The 17,596-nt window shown below is 39.1% G+C and overlaps 1 protein-coding gene across 4 annotated transcripts in view; it reads left to right on the forward strand.

Annotated features, from left to right (window-relative positions):
- NELL1 (neural EGFL like 1) overlaps positions 1-17,596 on the forward strand; it is a 292,042-nt gene that overhangs the window by 36,938 nt on the left and 237,508 nt on the right. For all 4 annotated transcript variants that reach the window (XM_055722936.1, XM_055722933.1, XM_055722935.1 and 1 more), the window contains exon 4: positions 3,463-3,633. In XM_055722936.1, coding sequence (XP_055578911.1) covers positions 3,463-3,633 — 171 coding nt within the window. The remainder of the gene's footprint in view (positions 1-3,462; positions 3,634-17,596) is intronic.

The raw sequence follows: 17,596 nt of genomic DNA on the forward strand, positions 1-17,596 counted from the left end.
TCTCCCTTGGGCTTTTGATACGGATCTCATGGCAACATTGAAAGTTCACACTTGCTTACTGATGATACGCTTATTGAGGCGGTCCCAGATGCTGCAATCCATTTGGGAACCCGACTCGTTCTGTTCCTATGTTTTCTTCTTCCTCACAAAGTACTAGGAAGTACCTACAAAATACCTATTAGGGATTAGTTAATTTTCTCGCCTCTTGTTTGGTAGCTTCTGTTAATTCCCCCCTGTTATTTATTTACTTGTTGGTTAGTAGTAGATAAAAACTTGTTCAATGGCATTGCAAGTCAAAGATGAGATAGATACTGTAAAAAACCCAAAACATTTATTTTCTCTGGCTTTACTAAGTATTTTCTCACAGGTTGATGGTTTCTTGCCTAAGCTTATGTTATTCCACTTGTTTGTCTTCCATTCCATGATTTGCAGACTAGAACTTGAACACAGAGCAGGCGCATTTATTTTCAGAAGTGAATGGCCTTTATGTCATTGCTTTTTGAAGAGAATTTCCTCCACAGTATGGTGCGAGGAGGAAAGAGAAGGTGATGTTTGCTATTGAGAAAGCTATTTGCATATGAATTACATTCTAGTAGAGAAAAGACAACTACATTTTCTGAACTGTGAACATTGTGAAGTGTGTATGTAGTCAAGGTCTTGATGTGAATTTGTGCATCTTCAAAAAAAAAAAAAAAAATCAGTGCAAGTGTTGGTTTACATTGCCTTGCATTTTTTAAATACTTGAATTAGGCGTAAGTTGGGCTACTCCAGCCAGTTTCTGCTGTTGAGATTTTGTTTACTGTTGTTAGTCTGAGCATAACTGCTTTTGATTTGCACTCGGTAAAGGGTGGTGAAAAATAGGTGCAGAATTTGTCTGCCATCATCTTTGTTTCCCATCAATGAAGAGGTAAAACCTGGTGTTGTGTGCAGTCCTGTGGCACTTAGCAGTACGTTAGGTGTACATGTATAAAAATGTCAGCACTGGCTATTGCAGTAAACTTTAACTAGTCACTTTTGTATTATATATATTAGTCAGGAGATTGACAAAAAACTCAGTGCCTAAACAACAAGCTGCTTTTAGACCTGACGTAACTATTGACACTAAAGCTTGTCAGATGCAAAACTATGTTGCTTTGCAATTCCCTATGCTGTTCAAATAATAGAGCATAGATGTGATTAAATACAGTATCTGAGCGACCTTTCCAGGATTGGGCTGTTGGCTTTTTATTAACAAGCAAAACATTGTGTGGTGAGCAATTAGCTCTGTAGCTATTGGAGATTATGAAGACTGAGTGCAGTAAGTGATGTGCTTCCTCAACAGCAGCTCGTCTTGCTCTCAGGCACTTAAGCTTCTATCGTCAATCATGTAAATATATATGTATGTATTTATACAAATACTTTGCGTGTAAGAGAGATTCTGCAATGTTATGAAGCTTTCCCTCATTTTTTTGAAGTTTTGTGCCTCACCGCTGTTTATCTGAACAAGAGAGAAAGAAAATCTCTTTAAGACTTCGTTTTGTGCTTTGACAGCAGATGGTAATTGTGAAATGTTTAACTTTGTAAGTATGATGTCACTGACAGTGCTTGTCCTAGTGCTTTCCTGGCTTGGAAACACCAGCAGCAGTATCTTCTACATATAGACTGTGGTGTTACTGAGCATCAAAGTAAAGTAATAAAGACGACGTCTCCAGATTTCTTATGAATGTGATTAAGTTATTTTAATGTGAGGTGGTGGTGATTAGCAGTTAATCAACTTTCTGCTCTACTGTTTAGAAAACTCCTATTGCTCTGCCCTCTTTGTACATTCATGCCCATGAAACAGGCCAGTTCCTTCATAACACCAGCCTTTCTTATTTTTTCCACTCTGTACTGCATGTATTTTATTTGTACCTATGCCTGCTGTGTTTTCATACTGTTTTGATTTTGCCTTTGTCTGCTTGTGTTTTTTACTTTGCCACTTGAGTCTTTGATTCAGGTGACCTGATAATGCTCATATGTTGCATGAAAAATGTAATGGCAAGGCATCAGCAGGATAGAGGAAGGCTGGAGTTTCTATTTTGGTCAAGATTTATTGTCTTGGTGTTCTTCTTTCTAGTCTGTTGCAATCTTTTGCACATGTTCCCAGCTAGTGTTTTATCTCATAAGTAAGTTCCTCCCAAGGAACTCTGTTTTTCAGTTATGTTCTAAAAAGCCTCCACTTCACTGCTAAGAGCTATTCGTGATGGAGTGCGCACGCCTCATGTAATGCTTCTGCACACTGGCTGTTAGGGTCTGTGTACAGCCAAGCAGTGTAAAAGGCTTGTGTGTAAATGAAAATCAGCATCTGGATATTTACTATTTTGTGTTGCAATTAATGTTTGGAAGTAGATTTCATTATTCTACTGTTTTTGGGTTTTTTAAACCTAAACTAGCACCCATCTTTCAACTGCTGTGTTGAAACTGTGTGTTGTCCAGTAGGGAAAAACATGGCACTGTGGAGGTGGATGGGAGTAGGGACTGCCTAACATCTGCACTCAGTTGTAGAGTTATTTCTGCTATAAAAGGAGGTCTGCATCTCCTGCTTTCTATGCCCAGGGCTTCATTTTAGCAGGAAAAAAAAGAGCGCCTTGATTTGATATGCTGTAAGTGCTCTGTGTGAGCTGAGGTCCAAGAGATGATTTCACTATTTACACTGTCAATGTGCTACCACCTGGAAGGGCTAAAGTCACCTTAGGAACAGAGTTGGCTCCCCCCACCAGCATGAAGCCAGTTAAGAGCCATGCTTTGTTAGCTCTCCTATGACTGTGACAACTGGCTGAAGGTTTTGAATGCCTGATTGTTATGCCAGGTGTTGAGACACCTAATCCACCCAGGAGGTTTTGTTCCCTTGTAAAGCTGAACAATTACAGCTGTAACAATAAAAGTCAGAAAATGAGTTAAGCACAATTGCATGTAGGGGAGTCCTAAAAGGTAAATGTGGTTATTTTTTATTTATTTTTTTAAAAAGTGAATTTGCAAATAATAAATACAAATTTAATGATTTCCTAGCCTAGTGGTTTTGTACCTTAATGGCTTCTTTTTTTTTTTTCCTCAGTGGTATGTACAGTTCTTTATTTTTGCATTTCCTACAAATCCTGTGTTCATACAGAACATTTTGGTGAAAAGGATAAGGATCATTTTCTTGTAGTTGAACCCGTTCTGTGGGTAAAAAGAGGATTTCAGTTTCCAGGACTATTGAATGGTGTTTTGGACATGAGCTGTTCTTGTGTAGTTGGTATGCTTCTAACACACTGAATGTATAGTCTTGTTTCTCTGCATCTGTTAAAAAAATTAACAGGTAGCTAATCCATGTTGAGTAACTTCTTTATATTGTGACCTTCCATTTGGTGTTTGCTTAAAGAAGTCTGTGAATTAAGAAGAAAGTCACAGAAGCAATGAATAACCAAAAAATGGAACTGATTCTTCTTCATGTTTTACATACAGCTATTTTGAACTGGAGAGCAGTGGCCTACGGGATGAAATTAGATACCACTACAGGTTTAATGGGAAGTCAAGGACAGAGGTGTTCCCATACCGTCTGGCAGATGGACAGTGGCACAAGATTGCTGTGTCACTTAGTGCATCCCACCTTCTGCTCCATGTGGACTGCAACAGGTAGGAAAATATGTTCAGTAATTTATATTTCTTAAAAATACTGCTCTCTCCTCTCACACAGGAATAAAATTGGAAAAGGAGATTTTTTTTTTTAATACCTGATTTAAAAAGCATGGTTAAGTGCCATGGGATAAGAAAAGGAAAACAAAGCATTAAAATGAAACAATTCATTGAGATTATGAACAAATGCGGAAAAGGTTGATTGCTAACTGGGGAGTATTAAAGGCATCTCTGTAGTTTAGGCACTAGCTGATGGTACATTTGACTGTGATTGCATTTAAGTGTGATGGATTGGTGTGCCGTCTGTTCTGTTGTGAACTGCTTCACTCAGCATACCTGAAAACTTAAAGAATAGATAGATGTGTCAGAGGCATTTTAATTTTATTTTACATAATCAAGCAATGCACTTCTTACTGTTTTTCCACCAGTGCCACCCTTGGAAACTTCTGAGAAGCCTAGAAGCTTCTTTTTGCATGTCTAGAACTGGTGCTTTGTGTTTTCTGAAGGGTATTCTGTCTGTCATTGCACTTTTTTTCCTTTAGAAGTTGTGAAGATTGCAAGATGGCAGATTGTCAGGATTTCAAGGAATAAAGAGCAGCAAACTTTGAATTTCTCTTCTCTAGAATCTCTCTTGCCTTGGGACTTGATCTCACATGTATTGAAGACTTTGACTTTTGCTAACTTAGTGGTTGATGAAACTCAGAAAACTTGAAGTTCGGATCTTCAAAATAGTCTTTAGGAATGAGGAAAATAAACGATCACTCTTGGTGTCTTCTGGCACTGAAATTAATACAAAATTATTTGATGGCTTCAGTGGGAGGATCAGCGTATGCATTTTTGAATTGTGACACTTAAATGGATAGAGTGAAGGTAGCAGATTTTTTTTTTTCCCCAAGTCTTCATTTCGTTCAGGCAAGCAGAATGAAGTTACATGGGTATTATGGCAGTATGTGGTTACTGGAACATTTGAAAAAACCTAAATTTTGACCAAAGTAATAATGTTTTGAAAAGAAGGTTATAACCATTTTCTGAAACTACATTAAGTACTGACAGTAAAAATCTAATCTCAAGGAAGGTTGCTTATTGAATCCTTTTATTTGGACCCTAGAAGCAATTAAATGCTTAAAGCAATTTTAATGTCATTGAGGTATGAAATCTACAATTTGTAAAGAATGTCTTAATTTCAGTTGTCTTACTTATCTCACCATTATTTTTTTATCTGTTATATTATTTCTTTGCTTAATACAGTATATACAGTATACTTTTTTATTTGTTTATTGATGTACTGGGTTTTGGGACAGGTTCCTCATGATCTGCTATGATCTCTTGTGGTAGTTTTTTTTGTGTTTGGTTGGGTTTTTCTTTTTCTTCCTTTTTTTTTTCTTTTTCCCCTTTACAGACAGCAAATGTGTTTTAGGAAGACCCTTTTTAGCAGATTGTTCTGCTGCCTGCTTTCTTGCACACAATGTGAAAGGAAGACAACACAAAATGCCTGCCTGATGCAGAAGTCTATCCAGAAACAAGAGAGCTGCACATGAGAGTCATGGTGGTGACCTGATTTTCTCTACAACAACAAGCAGCAATAGATAAATACAGTTATGGAATGAGCTGTGCTATCATATAGGTGATAAATGTGTGTAGCTGTCTCTGTCAAGTAGCCCTAAACAGGACCGATCCATCTAAGACTGTTGCTTAAGATGGTACATCTCAAAGCTGTGCTCCCAGCATAAATCCATACCTAAATGCCTCTATTTGGCTGTGTATTTGTAATGTTTTATGAAAACTCTTGCGGAAAAGTAGTGGGAATAATTCTGAAAGCATGACTTGAGGGCAGATCATAGAAATTTAAATGAGGAAAAATAAAAGGGGAAAAAAAAAGGAAGTCTTAAGTTCCTGACTCAGCTGTAGCATCTCTGTTCAGTTAATTAGAGAATTTTGTGAATGTTGATGTTATAGTTTCCTTTATTATATCTTAACCCCCTACATCTTTGACTTAGAAGAGGAGTCAACATTTTCTTCATCTTTGTACTAGCATTTCCTGATGATGCTACAATAAATGTCAAAGATGTGAACATGAAGAGCAAGCCAATGAGGGGTACTTATGAGCACTACTGAAAATCCTAAGCCTTCCTCATGCTAGCGATAGGAAAGCTGCAGCTGAAAGTATGCACTGAATCCAGTGTTAAGAGCTGTAGACTTTGCATGTAAATGTCACCATTTTAGGCTGGTGTGGTGTCAAGTGGCTCTCAGCAGAGTTCAGAATGCCTAATGAGAAGCGATGCTTCTGCAAAATTAATTGAACAAGTAACACATAGGGAAAGAGAATATAACTGCGGGCAATAGATTGACCTGTCCCATCTCCTGCAGAGATTGTGTGTCATCAGAACAAGAGTTTAACCTGAAGTGTGCCTGTGTAGTTGAAGTTCTGTCTTACTTACTCTTCTTCCCCTGTAAAAAATCAAAACAAAGCAAAAAGGAAAAAAAAAAGATGAACAAAATTAAGCCCTTGATTACTACCAGATTTCTTTAAGCGGGTTGCAACATTGCTTCCTTACAGACACGCATTAATTTGTAAAATGGCATTACTGCTTTTGTCTGTGGCTGTGGTGATATGTTATACATTTGGAAGGCTATTCTGAGTGATTTGTGAATGCAGTGTTATTAAAGTACACTTGTATCTGAGAGTGCATTGGAAGTGATTGCATTGAGAAAAATATCCAGCCACAACCTAATTTTGCTACAGGATTTGTACTGGTATTCGAAACTAGTCTCTGGCCTGCAAAAATTGCAATAGGTCAGAAAACGTTGGAGATGAAACTTTTAATTTGTAAACACAGTCGAATCTACTTTTATGCTTCCCAGCCTAATCAACCACATGGCTCTGATTTGTAAAATTGCTTTGACATTTGGTACTTGATTGTCTTTTGGATTCAATTCAAAGCTGACTTTATTTTTCAGACCTGGATAGGTTAGGGAAAAGTACTTGAAAACTAGTCAAAGCCTTCAGTGCTTTTAAGAGTCATCTTTAAAACAGTGTAATTGCCTCTGTTCTAATGAGGTGTAATAGGGTGGGGGGGGCATATGTATCAAAGGAGCTGTATTTCCCCAGTACATGTCCTTTTGAAATCTGCTCCTGCTACATCTTACATGCTCCTTTAGGTGCTCCTTCAAGAACAAGGGGTGAGACTTGTAGCTGGGTTTGATGCTAGAGCTTGCAACCACTGATGCAGGAAGATATCTTGGAGCCCGGACTGAAAACCTGTTGAATGTCGCTGGACTCCTCTCACTGACTTAGAGAGCCTTTGTGCTGGGCTTACGCAATAATCTCTCACCAGGGATACATCTCAGACAACTGGCATAATAAGCAGTGGGTGTGCTTGCCAATGTGTTTTTAACATTCTACTAAAGTTCTGAAAGCTTAGAAAAATGAAAAGACCACATTAATTATAAATGTACCACTGATGTGCAGGTAAAACCTGTGCTGAAACTAACATGAAAATTAAGTACGCTGCTTTTAATTTTGTTGTATCTCCAATGCTGAGTCCACTAGTGGTGAATGAAATCTTGTTTCAAAATATCGGTGATGTGTAGGATCTGTGCTCCCCTACTTTAGGGAAAAGACGCTTGCCAGGGGCTTTCCGGTGAGTGTTCAGGTTGAGCTAGAGCAACTGTGTCATTGGCAGAGGGTCCTTAAGTTACCTATGGCACTAAAGGGTTAATATATAATGAAAAAAACACTTTTGCCGGGCACCTTCACAGATTTGGCCTCTTGGGGGACCAGAGATAAAGGACCGCTGTTCATACCTGTGTTGTCAGGAGATTTGCAACTCCCAGAGACTGGCATAGTCCTACAAGAGCTGGTGTTTGTCTTCACTGGGAGTTACTTTCAGCCGTAGAGTGTGTACTGTTGCTTGTGGTACCTGACTGGCCGCTGAAACGCTTGCCCCCTATAGCAGTAACGACCCAGGAAAATGTTACTTTTAACAGCGTTAAGAGAAGGTGAGGGACAGCATGGAGCCTACAGTTTAAGAGGTGATAGGCACTGTATCAAGATATATTTATTGACAATTTATTTAATAAATATAAATTCCAAATTGCTCTCAGTGCGTGTAATTAATCTGGGGAGGTAAGCTTGGAAGGTGCTTGCTTTATTTTTTTATTGTTGTATTTCTCAATAACCATATTACTACAAAGGTACTCACCTGTTCAGACAGTATTGGTATTCCTTTCCTTGAACTCTGTGGGCGTAAAACAGGGAAAGGCACTTTGTTGCAAAAATTAATGTTTTCCAGTGAAAGAATGTGCTGGAGTGCCTTTTACTATGAATGCAGCTGAGGTTTTGATGGATGCTCTTAGCTGTTTGATGGAGGGGGTTGGTAAGAGCATAAGAGAATAGATTATAAAACTGGAGCAGGCTTGGAAGTAGTCTCCAACTGAAAAAAACACGTTGTCTGCTTCTTTTATGTTTCTCCTGATAGAACAGCGCATTAGGGAATAAAAAATGCATGAGCAGTGAGAACTTTTTAATTGGAAAAATAAATAAATTAAAGCAACATAATCCAAATATGGGAATCCAAGACCTCAGAGTTCTTATAAATAAGATATTCTGGCTGCCAACCTGAGGTTTTCAACTTACCTAAACAAAGTCCTATGACTTTAATTAAAATGTAATAAATTTAAAGAAGGTTAAGGAATGTGTTTAAAAGAGGGATTCACTGCTTTACTTACTGTAAAACACTTCCTCTTGAGAGAAGATGGCATGGTGGCAGTGTTATGCAGCTAGGTAATTTACTCTCAACATTTGAATGTGTTTTTGTGACCCAGATTGCCGCTTTGCTCTTTTAAGCTGTAGCAGAAGCTGTCAGAGAAATGGTTACTTTGGTGGAGTGCTATAATTGTGCATTACAGGTGCACCCAAATTCAGATGTCTGGCATTGTGGATTGGAAGTTAATTTTCACCTACCGATTGTCCCTTTTGTTTGACAGAAAGGCTATAAACTTTTTAGCATGAGAGGGATCTCCAGCTGGCATGTGGCGTCGGCTGCTGTCAGGCCTGTATCATTACAGTTACTGCAGTTAAGCTGCAAGGAATTGTTCAGGATGCATTCAGCATTACTTGAAAAAAGATTTTTTTTTTTAAAGCAGTTTTTTAATAGCCAATTAATTTTTCATTGAATGGCTAATGCAGCAGCAGAATGGTAGTATGGGTGTGAGTGAAGACTGAATGATAAGTTTTAACCCAGCCCTAATTATGATGAAGATTAATTTTTTTCATTGCAGAAAAGTCAGTTGAACTTTTTTTGTGGACTGCAGTGATAAAATTGGGAGAATATGAGCATTTATGAAAGTGCTGAAAAAGTGCTATGGAAAACAAATGATAGCAATCCGTACCTGTGCCTGCCTTGGATCCTTTGACCACCCCTAGAAGGCAGCAACCACTTGCACAGGTACCCGGGGTGCCATGCTGCAGTGAAGCCTCACACAGCTCCTGCTTGGAGAGGAGCCTGCATCCGCTTTGGTTTCTTTCAGGATATGATCAGAGTCCTGCTGAGCAGAAGTCAGCCTCTGGGGGTTTGGTTAAAGGTCTTCAATAAGAGCTTGTGGCAGTTCCCTGACTTTTAGGGACTTGCAGAGCCAGAGTTTGGTAGCTGCAAAGCCCAGCTACTGCTGAATGTAGTCTTAACACTGTTTTTTCTGATTTAGAACTGGGGACTTGGGGTATTTTCCGGTGAACTGAAAATGTTGATAGACAGGTTGATGGCTTCAACAGGGCATAATGTGTTATGCTTTACCACTGCCATCTTGCATTTATTGTATTTGTATGCTATGGGCGTGTCAGGGAGAGAGGATGGATAATGGTAGAGGAAATAATCTTAAATCAAGGCTGGCAAGCCTCGAATGATTTTGTCATTTCTTAAAGTGTGTGAATAGGCATATTACCCCATTCTCAGATATTTTTTATGTTGGTTCAATATACTTTTAGACTTTTTTTTTTTTAATGTCAAAGCAATAAACCCTTAAATTGGGGTGATTACTTACAAGAGCAGTCTGACAATTTAGCCTGCATAGTTTGAAATGTATCTGGATATTTGTTTCTGTGGAATTTTTTCAGGGAGAATCTCTTGTTACTTGATTCTGTTTTCTTTTCATTTGTTGGAGTGCTGATGGGGGTCTTATAGAGAGAGAGGTGAGCATGGTATATGTGAGAATCAACCAGATAGAGCAAATGTTTTGAGTTCTTCCATTTCATATTGTAAAAACAACTATCTTGCTCCAGCCAAGCACATGAACTGAGATCCAAAACATAAATGAACTCTTCTGTTTGAAGTGGTTAGCTAAACTCAGGAGTTTAGAACTGGAAGTCACACAGGGTAATACTGGAACTGAATTGAAAAATGGTAGCATAATTTTAGTTAAATACTTTTATAAGTGTTGGGCCTTTGCCAAGGAACAGATGAGAGCCCCTCTGAACTATTCAGAAGCTGACTTGGGATCTGAGTCTCCATATAGCAAACAGTACAGAGTCTTTCCAAATGATCTGAAACCTCCTGAGTGCTGTGGGGGTGTGAGAGGGTGACTAAACAAACAGGGCTGAGACTGATGAGATCTGTGAAACCAGTCTGGAGTTTTATGAAGTGGTTTAGTACTTGGGGAGTCTTTCTTTGAGAACTTGGAATAATTATGAAAAGGTAATTCTTGTCAAAATCCTCAGGTTGACTGCAGGTAGGTGGAGACTGCTTGCCTGCATTTATTACTACCCAGAACCTGACAGTCCACATAATGGCACCATTTAGTGACAGAGTAAACTGATGACACTTAGTGGCAGACAGTGGTGCAAGAGCAGTCGTGTTTATTCCTTGGGTGTGGGGAGCTGGGGTGCTCAGAGGTGGAAGCTGTCAAGGCTTGGTAACACTGTGAGTGTGGCTGTTGTGGCTCTGGGGTGTTAGGCGATGGCGTGGATCTTGCTGCAGCAGCGGTGTAGTATCCTCTCTTTCCCTTCACATGTCATGCAGAACCACTTGGCATATTTGCAGGCTCAGCTGTGTGTGAGAGTTGTCTCCAGGCCTCCATTATGTTTGGATGGTCTTGCAGCATGTAAGGAGGTCAAGTGGGCTGAATGCAGGGGCAGCCGAGTTTCTGGTCCTGGACCATAGGGTGAGAGCTGCTTTGGAAATGTGCTAATTGAGAGAATGGCAATGGCAGTCCGGCCTCATGCTTCAGAAGGTGAGGTATTTCTGGGAGGTGAGGAAGTACTCCGTTTCTAAACGGATAACTGTTTAGTGAGCTGGTTAATGTGTTTCTTGGTTTTGGTGGTGGTTTTTTTTTTTAAAAAAAAATAAATATCAGATATTGGCCACTGCTTCTAGTTAAAATACTTTAATGATATGAAGAACCATTGTTGTGCTCTGTATTGCCAAATTAATGATACATTGAAGGAGCAGTAAGGTGAAAGATCTTAGTTTCATCCTCAGCATAGGAGTAAGGTAACATGCCATTTCCAGTCCTGTAAGTTGTTTTCATGTCTGAGACCAGTCAGTAATGAAAGTATCAGCAGGAGCCGCATTACTTAATTGAGCTGCAATTTCAGTGGCATACCCTTCACCATGTCAAAAGTGAAAGGAAATAACTAGCACTGTGTCAACTAATACAAACGAAGGACTTCCTCAGCCCTACCTGAATCTTTGTGCCGTGCCAGCCACTTAACTTAAACTTGACGGAAAGACATGCTGTGCTGTGTACTTGGGGTGAAATCCTGGCCCCAGTGAAGTCTGCAATGAAAACTCTCATTGACTTCAGCTGAGCCACGCTTTCACCTCGTGAGTATGTCAGATGTTGTGAGAAATGAGCTCCAAACCTGAGTGCTGTCCCTGGAGAGTGCTTTTCTATTTGTCTGCCTGGTAGTTGCCATCAAAACTTAATTTTAGAACCGATATAATAGCTTTTTCTATGTTTACTGTATGTTTCATACACCTCTTCAGTCATGGCCAATTAGTTACTATGGAGTGAGTGCAATGTTATCTTTCAAACCACCAAGGCTAAAATGGGCAGTTGAAAAACACCATGGGAGAATGGAGATGTGGTTTATCCGATGAACCTGTGGTAAGAACTGAGGAACATGGAACCAGTCTGCCCTCCATGGGGTTAGAGACAGTGGCTAATGGGGAGAAGTGGCAGCTCTGGGGAGAGGTAAGTGCTGTTGCACAGCGCTGAGACAACACTAATGGGAGGGCTCTGGCCCGAGTGTGGCAGCAGAGGCAGGGTGTTAACAAGGAAAGCCTGTGATCCTCAGCCTGCAGTTACCTTCAGTCATGAAAGGGAATTGGCTCTGGAATATGGGTGAGATTATTTTATGATTACATACAAATCACTTTGTATGATGATATGAAGCTCTTGATGAGATGATCCTGTGACAAGATACACTGTAAGGCAATTAACTTCTCAGCAGATGATTTTTTGGAGGGGCGGAAGAAGCTGTTTAGTAGAAAGGTTGCTTATGGCTGGCTTCCTTTTAAATTTCTTTTTTTGTAGCAGTACAGAAAGGTGTGGGAATCAAAAGCTTGATTCTTCTTGCAGTGGCACCTGTCTTACTGTACCAGGTAAAGTGACTTTGGGGCCGAGAGTAGCGTGAGACAGAAATGACGAAGGTTGCATGTATTTTGTGGAAAAGGACTGTTTCTAAGCTGTAAGTTTACTGTGCTTCAAGGTCTGCTGTAATTGCCAGTTGCAAATACCTGTGCGCTACAGATCTTAGGCCAAGGATTGGCATGTCTTGTGACAAACACCAACAGTAATCCTAGATGATTACACCTCCCCCCCCCCCCCGCTTCCCCGACAAAATGGAGATGACATAAGCCATTTAACCATGGTTTTACTTCTCTTCTGGTAGAATTGTATTCTGGGGTTAGTTTTGCTGCAAGATCTCAAGTACCACATTGCTGGCAGCTTTGAAGAAAATTAACTCTATCCTAGTCCAAAGCAGTAGAGTTGCCAAAGTTGCAATGTGCAGTATCCATTTGGGTATCAAACTACCTGGCTTGATACTGAAAATCACATATTTCTGCCTGGAAAAATATGACTAATGCATGTGCAATGAAATGCAGTGTGATCTGGATACATTATCTTAAGATAAAGTTGACCTCGTAATTTGTCGTCGTTTTTTTCCCCACAACTCTTGAAAGCCCTAAGCAAAAAGCCCAATTTCTATTTCTGCTTAGTGTGACTCAAAGTCTTTTCTGGGTTTCTTGCACTTTCAGGAGTGCTATGTTTGTCGTACGAAGATGGGTAAACACTGCAGCCTTGTAGACAGGCTGTTAGCTGAGGGTTTAGGCACTCTTTTTAAAAAAGACTGTTATCATCAGGAACCAATTGTATCTGTTTCATCATTTGCAAAGTAAAGTTAATAATACTGACCTTACTTTCATAGGTGTTTGAATTCACCTCAGCGTCTCCAGATGAATTATACCATTCAGATGTAGTACTTTGTGAACGAGAGATTTCTGCACTTCGTGTGGTCATATCATTTAGTGTGTCCAGCCCTCTACTTTGAACCAATAACAATGACTGTTTTTAGTTTAATGCCCCAAAAATACGGTTAAATTTCATCAATAAATTTGTGGGAAACTGAAAAGCCCAATGTGTTTTGTAAAGAAGGCCCCACACAGGCAGATAATATCTCTATGAATTTGCCCTTATTGAATTTATCTGGAGAATAAACCTCCAAATCTGACAGTGAAATGTGCTCTTCTAACCATCTTTGCTTGCATTTGTTTTATTTCCTCCTGTTTGTTAGAGGGTCTTGAAAGTTAATTTGCATTTCTCTTGAATGAAAAAAAGAGATTGCTTGTAGAGTTTTATTTGGATACATATGTATTTTTAAATTTACATTTGTAGTTGGAATAATTAAACAGCAGTAAGAGTACATTAACTTTATCTCTGTAGTTATACAGGAAAATCAATGAAATCATTAAGGTGACAGTTTGAAGAGAACTTAAAAACTGAGTATTCACTCTTGTGTCTTTTACCTAAAATATATACTGTTACTGGACATCTCCAATTTTTTTTCTTCCAGAGCTGAACAAGAACTTTTGATTAGATAGTGTTGTATATTCAAAATTTAGTAACAAAAGGCTTCCTGAAAAACTGGAGGTTTTAATCTAAATTGCTTTCCTCTGTTAAGTGATTGTGAACTCTTAGACTATGACAGAGGAGATAGCATGAAAAATCAAAATTTCCCTCGGGAAGATTATTTTCCTGAAACAGAATACTGGAAACTGAATGAATGATTCAGTTAAAGTTGCTCCAGAACTGAATGCATGTCAAATAATGCATCCTGTCTGTAAACACTATCAAGAAAATCCAATCATGTTGGTATTGACACGTTTTCATTGGGAAGCATATAGGAAACAGGTTGAAAGAGAAATATGTAAAGATAGCCTAGAATTTCTTTTTAAAATCAGTTCTTAATCCCTTCAGAAGAATAGACAAAAAGACAAATGCCATTATTGTATCTTGAAGCTAGGGACTGATATGATTGTCAGTTTCTTTACGCAGCTGGGATTCAGAAAACATGTTGGGCAAACTTTTTAAAACAGCTGCCTATTTTTATATAATGGGCTGTATCAGGAGGCCTGACATTTGCTATTTCAGATTTACTGAGGTTTTGCAGCCGCAGCTGGAGATGGCAACAATGGTTGCCAACACAAAGGTGGTCAATACCTCTGCAAATTAAATTAGGAGAAAGGCTGATGCAAAACATGGGGGAACTTTCCTCTCTCCTCCAACTTCCTATTACAAAAGTTTGAGAGTGCTATTTCAAAAACTGCCATGAACAGTGTGTTATTTTGTGTGATTTCTCTGTAGTCTTCAGTTTATTTAAAGGATCTGAGAATCCAGATGGGTGTTTACAGGGTAAGGAATGGTTGTGAGAGTGTGTCAGTTTTGATGATCAGGTTTTGAATTGCAAAAATCTTTTTTGGTGATTCACCCTGATGTCAGCAAGGGCTCCTGTGCAGTTATATTGTAGGGGCCTTGAGAGAGTAATTATTTTGCTGTATGATGAATCACACCCTAGAAATACTTATGTCTCTTCATTGATAAATGAAGTCAGTCTAGAGGACTAGCTCCACTGTAGGTGTAAACTTTTTAGACATCTAAAATGGGGTGCCATGAATTCAACACCTCATCAGTACGTGGAGGTTTATAGCTTCAACAGAGTAAGTATGGCAGCCATATCAGGAACAAAAAAGCCTGCTCTTGGGCTGAGACCAGGGACTGAGAAATAGGGTTCCTGCCATGCCTCAGCCGCAAGGGTATTTTGTCTGCAGCTATTTATTTCTTCATTGTACTACAAATAAAATAAATCTCTTTGGTTCATATGTTGCCCACAAATTTTGGAAGGCATGTTCCTGTTTAAGTAACCTACTCTTATTTTGGAGCTAAAATAATTTGGAAATTTCATGATTTGGTGTGCTACTTGGTAGAAACCATTAGAGTTGTGGTCTATTTTATTGTTCAGAATTTTAGGCAGTTGCATCTCCTGAGCAGTCCATGTTGGCCAACATATTCTAATACAAACGGACACAAAGTTTATTTTCATGTTCTGCTGAGTATTTTGGCTATTTCGAAAATGTTTCTGGCACGGCAAATATTATATGTATGAAGTAGAGCGGTATCTCCACAAAAGTGGAAATACACTTCAAGTGTTACGTGCAACTTTAACAAGCAAAACTTAAGAAACCTTTGCTGTAAAAGACAATTCCATGACACATTTTTTCCAGAGGGAATATGGCCCGGTGTGTGAGGCAGTTAAGCCTCAGTCGTGCCTAGACTAGTGGCTTAGCTCTCCTTGACTCCATCCTTGTGATCTTAGTCAAACAATTTCTGTGTTTCAGTTTGCACACATGTAAAATGAGGATATTTCCCTGTTTAACAGAACATTATAAAAATGATAAAAATAATTTTATGTTGCGTGGGTGTAAAGGAACTGTCCCCTTGTCCAGCAAAGCTTTATTTCTAGAGAGGTTCTTCCTCTATGCAGAGAAAGGTGTGTGTATGTGTATTTGCAGGCAAATATTTTAGATGTTTCCTTTAAGGAATCCACTGATTATTTTATACTTTTTCTGTTTTCTGTATATTGTATTCATATGTCACAGACCCCTGTTTGGAACGCATCCTTGAAAAAGGTGTTTCTAAGGATTCCGTAAGAATATTTAGTAAACTGAAGTGTGCAGATAAGGTAGAGATATAGATACAGGACACAGGGATATCATGGGTCTTTGCCAGTTAACAGGTGTTTTTCTTACTACATTTAGCTAAATGGATCAGTGGTTAGTGGATGTATTTTGACCAGGAGTGTTTCAAGAAAGAAGGATTATGGTTGTATTACTCCAGGTTTATGGTTTAGCTTCTTTGAAATATGTCAGTGTAAAGTAAGGGCAAATAAAGCTTTCTCCTGGAAAGTGAATGCAGTAATCATAAATCTGAAAGTCTGAAGTATGGAGTAGAGCTTCCATTAACCTAGAGACCTGGGTCTCCTCATGCTGGAGGGGCTATTCAGTCTGCAGTAATTTTAGAGACCACAGTTCCCTGGAGTCCTCTTTCTAAGCATTCCTGTTCTCGTGAAGTGTATTGCGCATTTCTCTTGTGTGGGTGTCAAAGCCAAATGTATTGGAAACTGATCTCCAAGGAGCTCTACACCAGCACTTCATAAACTGAAAGTGTAGTAGATATAATTTAGCTATTCATATGCCAAATACAAAGTATTGGTCAAGCATGGATAAAGCTGTATAAGGTGACACACCTCGACGCAGAAAATCAAGCAAGGGAATAAGAGTGATGTGGAAGCTCATTGTAGTGGTAAAAAAAGAAGGATCCTTTTGTGTCTATTCAGCAACAGCAGTTTTTCAGCCTGGCAAACACCTCTTCCAAAAGAATGCCAACACAGAAAAGGGATCAGAGCAAGGTTTTTCCCCCACTTAGCAAGCAGTAGTTCTAAGGGAATTTCATCTTTATGTAGTAACTTGTCTTATTACACTTTGAGATATGTTACGAAATGTATGTGCTTTATGGTTTTGTCTGAGCATAGAAAACCCCTGAAAAATCAGTAACATTTGATGGATTTGTACGTGGCCTACATACGTGGGTAATCCCAATGTCGGTGTGAAAACCTATTCCCAACTACTTATGCAAGTGCCACCTTAAAAATTTTGTATGGATGAGGTGTCTTCACTACCCATGAAGTCTCTGTCCTTAAAAACCTGCTCTAGGAGTGCCAAACTGCTGCTGATGTTCTTGTGATTTAGAACATGAACCTGGTGTCCAGGAGGTGTGCCCAGTTCCTGGCTTTGTTCCAGCTGCACATCAGTCAGCTCTGCTGGCTGTCAGTTGCCAGTGCATGTAGCTGGTGAAACTGCCCACTGATATTTGAAAATGCTTGTTTTCATCTTTATTAAATCCACTGATTGAGACTTAGTAATGTTATCATGTTTCTTTGCTCATATTAATTTTCAAATGCTTCTTCCATGCACTTCTAGTTGTTCGTTGTGTAGCTGTTTTACCTTTGTGTAGTAGCTTCCAGTCTTGCTGGAAATGTCCCTTGGATCCTTGGATTTTTTTTTTTTTCATCACTCTCCCTTTTTGTCAGGAGTGACAGGGTGCTTTTTCTTTTTCTGTGTAGTTTTTTTTGTTTTAATCCTTCATTAGAGAAGCAGTATAAGGTGAACCACGTTCCTTGTGATGATTTTTTTTTTTGACAGTTCTGAATTCAGATGTGCTTTTTGACCTTTTCATTTCTCAAGAGTATAGAGGGGATTACAGTGGTAGCAATAAGCTGTGTGTATGCCCACTGGGGCTTTTTGCAGATGTTTACCAGTATACAGTAATAAAGTGAGCTCACGTTGTTCACAAACCAAATAGTGTCAACCAGAACATCTTTTTATATAGGAAGATAAGTAAGGACTGATCT

Source organism: Falco cherrug, chromosome 10 (genome assembly GCF_023634085.1).
Source record: "Falco cherrug isolate bFalChe1 chromosome 10, bFalChe1.pri, whole genome shotgun sequence".
Classification (NCBI taxonomy): domain Eukaryota; kingdom Metazoa; phylum Chordata; class Aves; order Falconiformes; family Falconidae; genus Falco; species Falco cherrug.